Source organism: Chelonia mydas, chromosome 12 (assembly GCF_015237465.2).
Source record: "Chelonia mydas isolate rCheMyd1 chromosome 12, rCheMyd1.pri.v2, whole genome shotgun sequence".
NCBI lineage: Eukaryota > Metazoa > Chordata > Testudines > Cheloniidae > Chelonia > Chelonia mydas.
In genome coordinates, this window is record NC_051252.2 from 6,320,709 (window position 1) to 6,335,087 (window position 14,379).

Sequence of the window (14,379 nt, forward strand, 5' to 3'; positions counted from 1 at the left end):
GTTTTCCCACGGTGACTCTTTCTTAATACCATGATTTTGCAATTTGGGGAAAGCGGCTTTCTAGAGGGGTTGTTACTTATTGACCCATCTTTTTCTAAATCGTTACCTTAGTTTCATGCTACTGAAAAGTGAGGTCTGGGAAACATGCCTTGCAAGTGGACACTTATGGAGTTCAAGCTAGTTAGTTTTCAAAAAGAAGGTTAAGAAGCGTCTCGATTTCGGTTTGTAAGTAGCTACATGGGGAAAAGGCATCTGATATTAGGGGGACCTTTGAATTAGTAGGCAAAAGAATAGCCAGATCCACTGGCTGGAAATGAAGTTAGAAAAATTCAAACTGGAAATCATAGCATCATAGAATCATAGAATATCAGGGTTGGAAGGGAGCTCAGGAGGTCATCTAGTCCAACCCCCTGCTTAAAGCAGGACCAATCCCAGCTAAATCATCCCAGCCAGGGCTTTGTCAAGCCTGATCTTAAAAACCTCAAAGGAAAGAGATTCCACCACCTCCCTAGGTAACGCGTTCCAGTGCTTCACCATCCTCCTAGTGAAAATTTTTTTCCTAATATCCAACCTAAACCTCCCCCACTGCAACTTGAGACCATTACTCCTTGTTCTGTCATCTGCTACCACTGAGAACAGTCTAGATCCATCCTCTTTGGAACCCTCTTCCAGGTAGTTGAAAACAGCTATCAAATCCCCCCTCATTCTTCTCTTCCGCAGACTAAAGAATCCCAGTTCCCTCAGCCTCTCCTCATAAGTCATGTGTTCCAGACCCCTAATCATTTTTGTTGCCCTCTGCTGGACGCTTTCCAATTTTTCCACATCCTTCTTGTAGTGTGGGGCCCAAAACTGGACACAGTACTCCAGATGAGGCCTCACCAATGTCGAATAGAGGGGAACGATCACGTCCCTCGATCTGCTGGCAATGCTCCTACTTATGCATCCCAAAATGCCATTGGCCTTCTTGGCAACAAGGGCACACTGTTGACTCATATCCACTGTAACCCCTAGGTCCTTTTCTGCAGAACTGCTGCCGAGCCATTCGGTCCCTAGTCTGTAGCGGTGCATTGGATTCTTCTGTCCTAAGTGCAGGACTCTGCACTTGTCCTTGTTGAACCTCATCAGATTTCTTTCGGCCCAATCCTCCAATTTGTCTAGAGCCCTCTGTATCCTATCCCTACCCTCCAGCGTATCTACCTCTCCTCCCAGTTTAGTGTCATCTGCAAACTTGCTGAGGGTGCAATCCACACCATCCTCCAGATCATTTATGAAGATATTGAGCAAAACCGGCTCCAGGACCGACCCTTGAGGCACTCCGCTTGATACCGGCTGCCAACTAGACATGGAGGCATTGATCACTACCCGTTGAGCCCGACACTCTAGCCAGCTTTCTGTCCACCTTATAGTCCATTCATCCAGCCCACACTTCTTTAACTTGCTGGCAAGAATACTGTGGGAGACCGTGTCAAAAGCTTTGCTAATCTGTCTATTATTCTATGATTCTATGAGTGATACAACTTTTTAACAGAGGGGGTAATTAACCATTGGGACTGCTAGACATGGTATGTGGCACAATGCACCATCGCTTGGAGCCCTTAAATCCAGACTGGATCTTATTCTGAAAGATGCTGCAGCGTGGCTACAAGTCATTGGGCTCAACAGGGTTCACTCAGCAATAAGGCAGTGCAATTCCCTGTAGTGCTGGAATGGCTGGATGGAATTTTCTGGTCTCTATTCTGCAGGAGCTCGGACAAGAGGATCTTAGTGGCCCCTTCTGGCCTTCTGTGCAAAATCTCCATTTAACAGCACTGGAGCCTGGAGTCCTCTGCTTGTCTCCAGAACAGTGCAACATAAGTAGCAGATATGCACGTCTCCAATCCTGAAGCCAAGGGACTGCTTCTAGGGGAGAGAGGGCAATTCAGTCTTCGGAGCTCATTCAGTCTGCAATCTTTCTGTTGAAACTGTCAGAAAAAGGGGGCATTGGAGAGACAAGGTGGAAGAGGGAATATCTTTTATTGGACCAAATTCGGCTTTCGAGCTTACACAGAGCCCTTCTTCAGATCTGGGGAACGTACTCAGAGCTTCACAGCTAAATACAAGGTGGAACAGATTGTTTAGCACAAGGAGTTAACACGACAAGAAGGATGTGGAAAAATTGGAAAGAGACCAGCGGAGGGCAACAAAAATGATTAGGGGGCTGGAACACATGACTTATGAGGAGAGGCTGAGGGAACTGGGGATGTTTAGTCTGCGGAAGAGAAGAATGAGGGGGGATTTGATAGCTGCTTTCAACTACCTGAAAGGGGGTTCCAAAGAGGATGGATCTAGACTGTTCTCAGTGGTGGCAGATGATAGAACGAGGAGTAATGGTCTCAAGTTGCAGTGGGGGAGGTTTAGGTTGGATATTAGGAAAAACTTTTTCACTAGGAGGATGGTGAAGCACTGGAATGCGTTACCTAGGGAGGTGGTGGAATCTCCTTAGAGGTTTTTAAGGTCAGTCTTGACATAGCCCTGGCTGGGATGATTTAGTTGGGGATTGGTCCTGCTTTGAGCAGGGGGTTGGACTAGATGACCTCCTGAGCTCCCTTCCAAACCTGATATTCTATGATTCTATGAACACATTTCAAGGGACCACTCACGGTGAAGTGGCCCATTAACACCCCTCCAGTCATAGTCACCATCAAGGCGATAACAATGCTGCGGACAATAAAGGGGCCAGTTAGTACCACCTGTGATATGGACACTTTTCCCCTAGCACTAGACGGAGCCCCCCAGCCCATTTCGTATGAGCCTCCAGACAGCTCTCAGGTGATCCTGGCTTCCAGTTACTATTGATTTGGTCCATATGTGAACTCGTGAACTAGGGGTGAAAATCTCCATTAGCAACTCCCCGTGTCACTCCAGGCTCCATTTTGCTAATTTTCAGAATTGCTGGAGCCAGCATATTATTTGCCTTGCCTGGAGTGCCCTGTACGTCGGGTGAAGGATGAGCTCTTAAAATAAAGATTCCATTCCACCCGTCTCTAGAAATGAAAAATGAGAAGGTAAATACAGTAAACACAAGACGCAACAGCAGGATTGTCTCATACATACTGGTTTCCATGAGGCATCTATGGGGCTTAATACACATACGTTGACTTTTTAACGGCTCAGACACTGTAAACGTTGTTACGGCTGTTTATGGGCTGGTCCTCACTAGAAAATTAGGTCATATAAGAACATGAGCTTGAAGAAGCATGTTAACTAACACGATAGTAAAACAATTGTGAGTCCGTGCAGACGGAGACAAGTTGTGTTTAACATTGTGTCAGCTGGTTGTGGTTAGCCCTCGGTTCTAGCAGGTGTTACTCACAATGTTAAGTATCGTGATTCCTGTAACCTGGACTACTTAACGGTGTTTAACATTCTGCTTGTTAGCACAACTCCTCAAGGGCATGGTTTGACATGACTTAATTTTCTAGTGAAGACCATTCCATATGGAAATTTTCCTCCACAACCTACTTGTTTTCCAGTTTTACAAATTAAACAGTAAAACTCTGCATTAAACGAGTACCTAGCATCTGACCATACTGATGAAGGTTGGGACATTCGGAGTTAAACAATCCCCAGCAAGCTAAAGGCAGCAGAAGACTTAAGTGTGGTGATACCGTGTGGTTTGTACAGGGACACACTGTCCTGCAAACCACTTTGTTCTTGGGTAATCTGCGGTCAGTTAAGGTCAGTGACAGTTATAGTTCTGACTTTCCAGTAATAATGCCTGTAATGATATTCTTAAATACCCAAGCAGTGGAAATCATCTGGGCTAATTCTGAATGGAGTTGTACCTCAAGAAGAGATCTCTTGTGAAGAAAATGAACCCATTTTTCTTTGATACTTTATCTGATCCACCTGGGGGTATTTTCCTGCTTGTTTTTATGCCTGCCCAGCCGATCCAGGACCAAACATTGACCTGACAGGAGAGGAGAAAAAATTATTTTCAGCATACACACAAGCTTGAGGATCAAAAATAAACAGATTTCTATTGACAGGCAGGATTCTCTTGCGGAAGCATCTTTAGCCCAAGCAGGGTATGTTAACTTAAAAGTGAGCAAGAAGCACTGCCCTGTAGGTCAGGTCAGTGAAAGATCAAAGGGAAAAGCGTGCTCCTGATTTCCCTGTGCTCGCTCTATCTAGACACAAACCCCTCGGGAGGGAAACCTGATGATCTTCTATTGAGAGCATCTAGAAAAGAAAACAAACAACGTTTTATTTTATACCCCAGTAGGTGACAGCCTGATTCTGCTTTCAGTTACATGAGTGTATGTAGGAATCACTCCCCTGAAATCATTACATGGGTGTAAAACCTGAATCGCTCCACTGAAATCATTACATGAAATGAATTACATGGGTATAAACCCTGTGTGAGATCAGAATCGGCCCTATGAATCTTGACTGAAATATTCCTACTGGTGCTACCACCAATTCCCCTAGTGTAGACAGGACCATGAAGTCTAAGCTTAGCTCTCAAGTACGCAGAAAGTTTCGTTTTGATTGCTCCTTGGGATCTGCAGGGTGTTACAGTCTTCAGGGGCTGCTTTTTAAAATTTAAAATGAATTAACAAAAAAAGATAGTGGAGATACGTTTTGCCAACTTTTATTTCCCCCAGAGGGGTATTGATACTGGGAGGGGTAACATGGCAAAGTAGAACTGAGCTGTCAGATAAGCCAGAGTTGTACATTTGCCTGGGAAGTAGCAGGAGCCAAGGAAATCACTCCTTCATTTCTGTTCATTTTATAAATGCTGGTTACTGTTTTTCTGCCGGGCATCTCTGCTGTCAGGCCAAGGCATGCGAAAACGAACGCAGATGGGAGGCAGAGGTGTTGCGATTAGCTGCATTGTCACTTTAATTCAGACGTCGGCATGTCAGTCTATTCCATATGTGTTTGTATGACAGGATGTAAAGGAGGGAAAATCTGAAGAGGCAACCGTAAGAGAAGGTGAGTGATTTTTGCTGGGGTGAATGGGGTGCCCGACTGTAGAAGTTTCAGGAATGGAAACTTCATAGTCTGCTATAGCCAAGTCTCTTTCCAAGATCTTACTGCACTGGTTTCCCTCGGTATCCTGCTTTCATAGCCTTGGAGTTGCAGGCAGTGAAAGGAAGTAGATTACTTGTACTTGTGCTGTCTAGGGACTGGTGCTGTCAAAACCGGGTGCATATGGCAATCCTAGGCCAGTACGCATCTGAGCACTCATGGGAAATTTGTACTGGCACACGGAGTTAGTAATCTTCCTAGTTCTCGAAGAAATCCTGTACTGATACGTTGGCAGCAGAGCGAAGGTATCTGGGGCATTCTTTGCTATAAATGTTTATAAAACTAGATTAAAGGGGCGAGTCTTATCCCTTAGTGCTCCACAGAACCTCAGTTTTCATTTCACCTTCTGAAACATCCCCTTGTGCGCTTTAAAATGTCGATGCCATTTAGACTCTGTGCTGTATTCATTTTTGAGCACAAACCAAACCATGTGGTGCTGGTTAGTTTCAGAGACCAATGACTGAAAATACAGAATGAAGCTTCCCCTCCGTCCGTTCTTCTCCTGCTGCTGATGGTTTTAACAGGGTTTAGAGTTCAAAATGCTGGTGATCATTTGGGATGAGGCAGCTACGTGACGGAGAGCGGTGCTGATACTGTGTTTTGGTTGTCAGATTGTAAGCGCCTCAGCACAGCGACTGCCTTTAAGTCCTGGGTTTGTCCAGTGGCTAGCACAGCAGGGCCCTGATCCGTGATTTGGGCCCCAGGTGCCACTACAATACAAATCAACGAGCAGGTGGCAGCTCTTAAAAGTCCTACAGCATGAAGCTCTCCCCTGTGCCGCGGGGCTGGCACACGCTGTGGGTGCAATATCTAAATCCCACTGATGCCCTCCAAATGGACCTCGTTCTGACCTTGGGCTGGGTGCTGAGCTGCGGTAGACGGACGTGGCTCCAGTGATGTTCATTGGGTCTGGCCTTCTGCACAAGGGTGGATTTCACCTACATGGCTTAAGCCTTAAAGGCCTTCACTGTTTACAATGAAACTCACGATGTCGCTTCTCTCTCGCTGTGAACAATCCCAAGCAGAAAGGAAAGTGAGTAAGACCAGGACAGCACTAAAGGGAAGCTCTCAAGCAAGTCACAGCGTATCGGGAACCTCACAGCAGGCATCTACAGACAGCCTGGTGGGACTCGGCTCATCTCTCTTTCCTCAGACGCTGGGGGGTGACAGTGGCAGGTAGTGCAGCCTGAATCCTTCTGAAATGTTCCACTGTCCCCTTGGGATGGTCCTTGGTGTCTTAGGTATTTGGGTTCCCGAACACTTTGATCCACTGGCCCTTTCCATTGCTGCCCCGTGTGCATCCCCCCGTGTTTGCCTGGTGGAACTTTCATTCTAATGGCGGGAACCCAAGAACATGCCGAGTGCGTCTAGCCACCTCTGGCACCTTATCACTGGTTGGTTGATTGAATTAATTGGTGCAGAGCAATACGCAGAGGGTGGACACAGATATAGGGTAAATTCGCTTCTTGCATTGCGGGCCCTTTGTGGTGCTAAGTCTGCCCTGGCTCAAGCTGCATGCAAACCCCCCCGATGAAGAAAGCAAGGGCTGTAACAGGAGTTTAACAGGAGTTTCTGACTGGCAGGGTGTTCAAGTGGTTTGTTCAGGGAATGGAGAAGGTGATTCCACAGCCTCTGGCCAGAGTGAAGCAAGATGCTCAGGTATGTGGTTACGGTGGGGATGATAAAGAGACTAAACTAATGATTGGGGATCGGTGGGGCTCTCCCATGATGATGCGTTAACATTGGGCTGGCCAGGTGGGGGTCTCTTCTGCACAAAGTCGCATCAATACCCATGGAGGTCAAATACTGTGGTAGGATGTCGTAGAAGTTAGGCTAATTCTATCACCATTAGCAACATTCTGATGTGCAGTGTGACATTTCACACCATGGTCACCTGCAGGGATCAGGAGGAAATATTCCCACACCCCCATGCGCAGTGTTTCCAAACTGTGTATGATAGCTCGGTTTTCCCTTCCTTCCTCTAAAACCTCAGTGTTGGTCTCTGCGGAAGGAAAGTTGCTGAATTAGCTAGACCAATGCTCTGAGCTGGTCTGACAGCTCCTCTCATGTTCCCATATCACCAGCACTTGAAAGGTCTGATCCTGCTCCCACTGAAATCAATGAAGCTCAAATATAAAGTAAGGAAGAACTTACAGGGACTGAAAATGAAGTTCCTCCTTTCATTACTTCAGAACCAAAGAACCAACCAGGCCAGCCCTGGAAGTTCTTCCTCCAAGCAAGCCAAGTAGCCCATGGATGTTCCAGTGGCAGTGATGGGGTTAAAAAAAACAAACCCAACCCATTTTTCCTACTCCGATTGATTGGATTCCGTTAGATATAAGCCATGGGCTGGTCATCCGTACTTTGCGACATCTAGTAATCCCCACCCCACGTCCTCTTTCCGAGCTCCGACATGTTCAGCAGGGCTCTCCTCTGTTCTACTGACTTGCTGTGAAAGGGCCACATGTTCAGTCTGTTCTGGGAGGTTCCCCACAGGTATTTCCCAGGTTTCCTGTAGCACCCCCTGCTCTCCAGCTCAGATGTGCCGTGCAGGGCTTCATGCTATTTTTGTTAATATTTAAATACATTGTACAACAAAGTTGCACAAAACCCAAATCCTCCAGGATACCCTTCGAGCTGCGTTATGCTCACCATTGTGTGAGTTTAGAGGGACAATATCTCCCAGAGCTCCAGGGAACACAGCTCCTGCTGGTTCAGCCTGTACTCTCCTGGACATCCCAGCAGCTCTGATGCCAGTGCAGAGGGCACGTGGAACCATAGTACACGCTGGTGTAACCGTGAGCAGCATTTGGCCTAATATTTGTTTTCCATTTTGGTCCAAGAAAGCTAGAGGCTGCCACCTGATGTTCTGTGCCTGGATCTGAGCAGAGCGGACGAAAGATTTCATGCTTCTGTCATTGCTCTGACCCCCTTACCCTCCCCAGCCAGACCTCTCAGTCAGCTGAGGAAGAGCCATCCCACGTTTTTTGCTTAGCCCTTAGTGCCTTAAAAGAGATCCCCATGCAGCATTGTTTGCCTTGATAAATTGGGCTGATTTTTAAGAACGGTGCTGTAGTCGTTGATCTAAATCTGGCAATGCTGGCTGTCCTCTGCCTTAGAGGAGGAAGACCTGTTAAGGGACTAGCCCTGGGGACTGCAGCAAAACCTGCATGGTTAAGCTATCTGTGCCAATACTTAGCAATCTTGCCCAGACCAAGCAGTGAGCAAGCCGTAATAATAAAATGTACAAACTGTGGGCCAAGGACTTTCAGTTGCTCCACAGCAACCTCACTGAGAGAAGAATTTGGCCCTCTCTTGTCAAGTATCGGAATAACTCACTTTGCCCGACATTGAAATGCAGTCACCTTTGGGGTGAGACAACAGCTGTTTAACAGCACACAGCTGGTGGTATAGAGAAGTTTAACGAGGAGAGAGAAAAATACTGTATCTAATGGAAATTGCCTGGGGAATTTAGATAGGTAGAATGGACACATTTGGCCAGGACGCTGGGGTTGACCCTGACAGTCTTACAAAAAGTGCAATGGTATTTTTAACAGCCACAGATAGGACCTTTTTTTTATATTTCATGCAAAAGGTTTTTAACAGCACAGCATCACTTGTCGGGGTACTGGTTTGGGTTTGACTCAAAAGAGAAGGGTGCCATCTACTGAATTGCCAGAGGGGAAGAGTGTTAACACCGAGAGAGAAAGCAAGAGAGAGGCTATAGTCAAAAATAGTTAACAATAATTAATATTTTACTGTTTCCTTTTTTCTTCATAGGCTGCAGAAGTTGGAACCTTGTGCCCAGTGGAAGAGAGTAAGTAACCAATTCCTCTTGTTACACAGTTTCAGTTGACAAGTATTATTGGCCTTTATTGATAAAACCTGATTCAGAAAGAGGGGCTGCAGCTTCGGTATAGAGACATCCCCGGGTAGGTCTGGGGTGGGTTCCACGCTGCAGAGGTTCTGAAAGTATTTAGAGAAGCTGTGGGAACAATATTGTTAAAATGTCAATGTTGCATTTTTGAGATGGTTTTGACCTGCAGTACATTCGTGGTAAATTTCAATCTGTGCAGAGTAGATTTGGGATGCTTGTTTGATTCTCAGAGCCTTTTCTTTGGTCTGGATCTCGGTGTGAAAGACAGTCCTAGTCTGGGGGTAAATTCTCCAAATATGAAGAACATCCCAAACTGGGGAGTGAGTCTGTCACTGTCAGATGATCTTTAAGCAGAATTTATATGAGACACTTTGAGGTGCACCCTTGGGCAATGCCAGAGGACATTTTGCCAACCTTTGGAGGTGGTTGAAATTTGGAACAAATATACATTCTAAACCCCTCCAAAGCTTCCTCTTTACGTTAACATGTGAGCCTAGACCTGATGCTCTACGGCATGTCCTTGGGGCTTGAGAGGTCTAGAAGGAAAATCCCTCTGCACGGGTATGGCAAAAGTAACTCTTGCAACAGGTGACACATCTGGGCCCCTGGTGAGACAGACAGGCAAGGCACTTTGCCCCAGCTACAACCCTCTCCCACCATTGAATAGCACAGCACAACTTTGCAGTTAAAAAATGAGATGATATCTACCTTGGCTAAGTACAGCTCATCCTGCATTATGAAACCATGCTATGATGTTGTGTGATAATGTCAGCTATATGTTACATGGCAAAACTGAAGGCCGGCATACAGGAAAATGCGACACTGTTGTCATAGTTGATTAGTTGTCATCATTGACAGTTTGGTTGTTTTGGTTTTTTTAAACTCGCTTCCATGCAATGTGTTGGGATGTTTCCCCAAATTGGGAATTTGGAGTAATAAGGCAGGAGTTGGGTCCCCTCCCCTCCCCTCCACGAAATCTGGATTTTTCTGCCCAATTTAGTGTTGGAATGTATGACTTTTGTGGCTCTTATATTCAGCAAGTGAAACAGGGTATGCAAGTAGTAGCAGGATGTATTTGTTAGGTGGAATATATAGCTATCATCATCTCCACTTCACTTAAACGTCAGAGGATTTTGCGGGACTCCTGAGAGTGTTTTTCTTTGTGGGCTTTTATAGAAATCTCTATTCTAGGCTTTCCTGAAACAGGACATAAAATCATTAAAATAAAAGCATTCAAGGTTGAATGATGTCATCTGCTTGAATTACTTGAGAATTCTTCTCCGTCTCTTTGGGGAGTTGGATGGGCAGGTTTCAAAGATGCACTGCACAACTGACCAGGAGGTGAAAGGGCTTGAGGATACCCCACAGGGAGGAATAGCCAAGTGCTCCTTCCTGGGTTCCAAGGGTTTTTTTTGCATTTGGGTGGTGGCACTGTTTACCAAGCCAAGGTCAGAAAGAAGCTGTAACCTTGGGACCTTAATACAAGCCTAGAGTGGCCAGTATTAATTTTTAAAATCCTTGCGGGCCCCCACTTCCTGCACTTGAGGTGCCAGAGTGGGGATTCAGCCTTGACAATCACAAAGCTTATAATCTACTGAGTGTGTTCATCCTATTTGTATGAATGTATCATTCTTGTATCTGAAACTAGGAATATGAAGCATAACTCTGAGGTCCTATTGTAATTATGCAAAGTGTGGGCCATTAATGGTGGTTTAGTATCTTGATGGCTCCCATTGACTCGAACAATTGACTGTAGATGGCTCTGTTTATTTGTAAGCCTTTCGGTATACATGTGTGTCAGCGAGTGGGTAATGAAGTCTCACAGGACATGTGAACATGTCACATGATACTGGAATCCATCTTAAACCTGGTGCTTTTCCATTTAGAAGGGAACCCAGAGAGAGACAAAGGATTCCCGCCTTGTGCCAAAGCTATAAAAGGGGGTGGAACAGAACAAAGGGGGCTGCCAGTCATGAGAAATCCCCTAGTTACCACCTGATCTGGGAACTAACAAGGATTGTACCAGGGGAAAGGATTGGGCCCAGACTAGGAAGGAGTCTAGTCTGTGAAAGAAGCTTATTGGAATATCTCTAAGGGTGAGATTTACCTGTATTCAGTTTCTTAATGTATTAGGCTTAGACTGGCGTGTTTTGTTTTATTTTGCTTGGTAACTTACTTTGTTCCATCTGTTATTACTTGGAACCACTTAAATCCTACTTTTTATACTTAATAAAATCACTTTTGTTTATTATTTGACCCAGAGTAAGTGATTAATACTTGGGGGAGCAAACAGCTGTGCATATCTCTCTATCAGTGTTATAGAGGGCAGACAATTTATGAGTTTACCCTGTATAAGCTTTATACAGAGTAAAACAGATTTGTTTGGCGTTTGGATCCCACTGGGAGCTGGGTGTCTGGATGCTGGAGACAGGAGTACTTGCTGAGCTGTTTTCAGTTAAGTCTGCAGCTTTGGGGGCTTAGTTCAGACCCTGGGTCTGTGTTGCAGCTGGCTAGCATGTCAGGCTCAACAAGACAGGGATCTGAAGTCCCAAACTGGCAGAGAAAACAGGCTCAGAGGTAATCTCAGCACATCAGGTGACAGTCCCAAGGGGGTCTCTGTGACCGAACCTGTCACACTTACTTTCAGGGCGAATTTCACAAGGCTGATACTCCACTTAAGTCCCTCTGAAGCACTATTTTAAGTGGGATTTAAGTGGAGTAGCAGCCCTGTGCTAGCTGTGTGCATAGGGTAGAATTTCACCCTCCATGCATGACTGGTGTTGTCAGATGTTTGGCTGTGTGCGTGTTCTCCTGGGTGTTCTCCTGTGTGCTGTCCCAGCTCTGCGCAGACAGCTGCCACAGCAGACCTTAAGCGAACCACCCAATACATTCACAGACTTGGTTCGTAGCGAAGACACTTGGTCAGGTTCATTGCTGATGAAGCACGGTGCTAATGCCCTGGCTCAGTGGTTACAGGTACACTAACACATGTATGCCCGTGACAATGGACAGGGTCAGTTAGTGGCGGGACTTTCCACTATCCCCTAGGCCAGACAAAGACACTTCCTCTGAGGTGCATCTTTTTACAGCAATACAAAAGTTATGTATCATCCTTGACATATTAGGGTGCCAACCTCTAACGTATTAGGGCACCACCCATTGCCTTGTACCTGTAGGTGCAATCAAAACACCTCTATTCATCATGCTGTCATCCTGACCTTATCCTTAAGATGGGTCAGCATGTTCCTGTTATCTTTGGGGAATGTGTTTATCGGGGTGTTCTGGTACCACCTTTCTGGAATGTGCTTGCATGAGTGTTTTGTGCCTAGCACCTCTTAGGAACATATGTTTTTGCAATATCAACCCTATGCTTGCCGAATTCTGTGAGCAGGGCCTGCCTCTTCCTCACAACTTAACTTTGCTTCATATCAGCAAGGTTTTAAATACCTTAGCCCAGTCCTCAGGCCTCATACCAGGCATCTAATATAAGGCCTTATGTTTCAGGCCCTCTTCTTACTACAACTGGTTTAAGTGAAATCTCTGATTTGGTGTGTTGTGGCATTTTAAATCGTTTTATGCGACAAATGCAGTCAGTGACTGGATAGAATGACTGATCTGCTCCCAATCCAAACAGCCAGCACCTTTATTAATGTAATCCTTCTTCTCCTTTTGTTTCAGGGGGGGAAGGGGCTTAGGGCCTCTGAAACAAATGGAAAATGAAGACCTTGGAGAACCGCCTCCATCACAGGATTTAGACATGTGACTGACTGCCTCTTTGATGAAGGGGAGAGGAGGTTCTTCCTTTCCTTTTCTGCTCCTAGAGACAATCTGACTTTGATCACCTCCAATACTCATTCTTTTACTGCTTTCACTTGGTATCTGTGAAACTCAGAGGTGGAGCTGTGGGCGCTTCAGAACGTGGCTGGGAGTAATGGCCGTGAGGCTGTACAAATACTGCATGTGAGCATTGAAATAAATCCCTCATGCACCCTTCCAAAAAGAGAGCTTCTTATTTTTCCCTCTTCCCGTCACTTCTGAAACCATAAAATGTTTTTAAAAGCCACGACATACCAAATATTTCACCCTGAGAACGCCAGCTGCAACTTGCTCACTTCTTTGAATTGAGTTCTCTTTTACAAAGACTTAGCTTGATTCAATAATTGCTTTTAACTTCTCACTGGAGACTTGTATTCTCTCTCTTCCACTACAGGGCTGTTCTGCTTTTAGCATGTGGGGGTGGTGGGGTCTGACCCAGAATAGCAAATGTTATCAGGTAAAATTCATGGCACATAGAATCATAGAAGATTGGGGTTGGAAGAAACCTCAGGAGGTCATCTAGTCCAACCCCCTGTTCAAAGCAGGACCAACCCCAACTAAATCATCCCAGCCAGGGCTTTGTCAAGCCAGGCCTTAAAAACCTCGAAGGATGGAGATTCCACCACCTCCCTAGGTAATGCATTCCAGGGCTTCACCACCCTCTTAGTGAAATAGTGTTTCCTAATATCCAACCTAGACCTCCCGCACTGTAACTGGAGACCCTTGCTCCTTGTTCTGTCATTTGCCACCACTGAGAACAGCTGAGCTCCATCCTCTTTGGAGCCCCCCTTCAGGTGGTTGAAGGCTTCTATCAAATTCCCCCTCACTCTTCTCTTCTGCAGACTAAACAAGCCCAGTTCCCTCAGCCTCTCCTCTTAAGTCATGTGCCCCACCCCCTAATAATTTTTGTTGCCCTCCACGGGTCTCTCTCCAATTTGTCCACATCCTTTCTCTAGTGGGGGGCCCAAAACTAGATGCAATACTCCAGATGTGGCCTCCCCAGTGCTGAATAGAGGGGAATAATCACTTCCCTCGATCTACTGGCAACGCTCCTACTAATGCAGCCCAATATGCCGTTAGCCTTCTTGGCAATGAGGGCACACTGCTGACTCATATCCAGCTTCTCTTCCACTGTAATCCCCAGGTCCTTTTCTAGAGAACTGCTGCTTAGCCAGTTGGTCCCCAGCCTGTAGCCGTGCATGGGATTCTTTTGTCTTAGGCCTGGTGCTGGCCCTCTTCACAAGGGTGAACTTAATTCAGCCTGAGTAATAGCTGACTTTTCCCTACACAATGTCACTTTTCAGATCTAGTGTGTTGAAAAATGTCAGGGTGACTCTCTAGCAATGAAATTATTCCAAGAGGGGCCATTGTATGAAAATCTCCAGTATGCCCCCACAACTGGCTCTGGGCTGGCCTGTCAAAAACCATCGGATGCCTCCTTTTCATGCCAACCTGTTGTTCCCCACTAGTTTCCTTTACAAGATAGGCAGCCTGAATGAGGAGTTACTGTCCACACAACCCAAATAACATATCCTAGCTGTGTTTTTATAATGTGCCCATCTGGTAGCTGAGTGCTCTGTGTTGCCCTGTTTTCATATACTCTAAAAACAAGA

At 45.9% G+C, this 14,379-nt stretch overlaps 1 protein-coding gene across 1 annotated transcript in view; it reads left to right on the top strand.

The window, feature by feature from the left end:
• CNGB1 (cyclic nucleotide gated channel subunit beta 1) overlaps nt 1–14,379 on the top strand; it is a 96,304-nt gene that overhangs the window by 15,956 nt on the left and 65,969 nt on the right. Inside the window, exons 9-12 of the mRNA XM_043526465.1 lie at nt 4,935–4,977; nt 6,096–6,249; nt 6,657–6,732; nt 8,854–8,890. Of these exons, the coding sequence (XP_043382400.1) occupies nt 4,935–4,977; nt 6,096–6,249; nt 6,657–6,732; nt 8,854–8,890 (310 nt within the window). The remainder of the gene's footprint in view (nt 1–4,934; nt 4,978–6,095; nt 6,250–6,656; nt 6,733–8,853; nt 8,891–14,379) is intronic.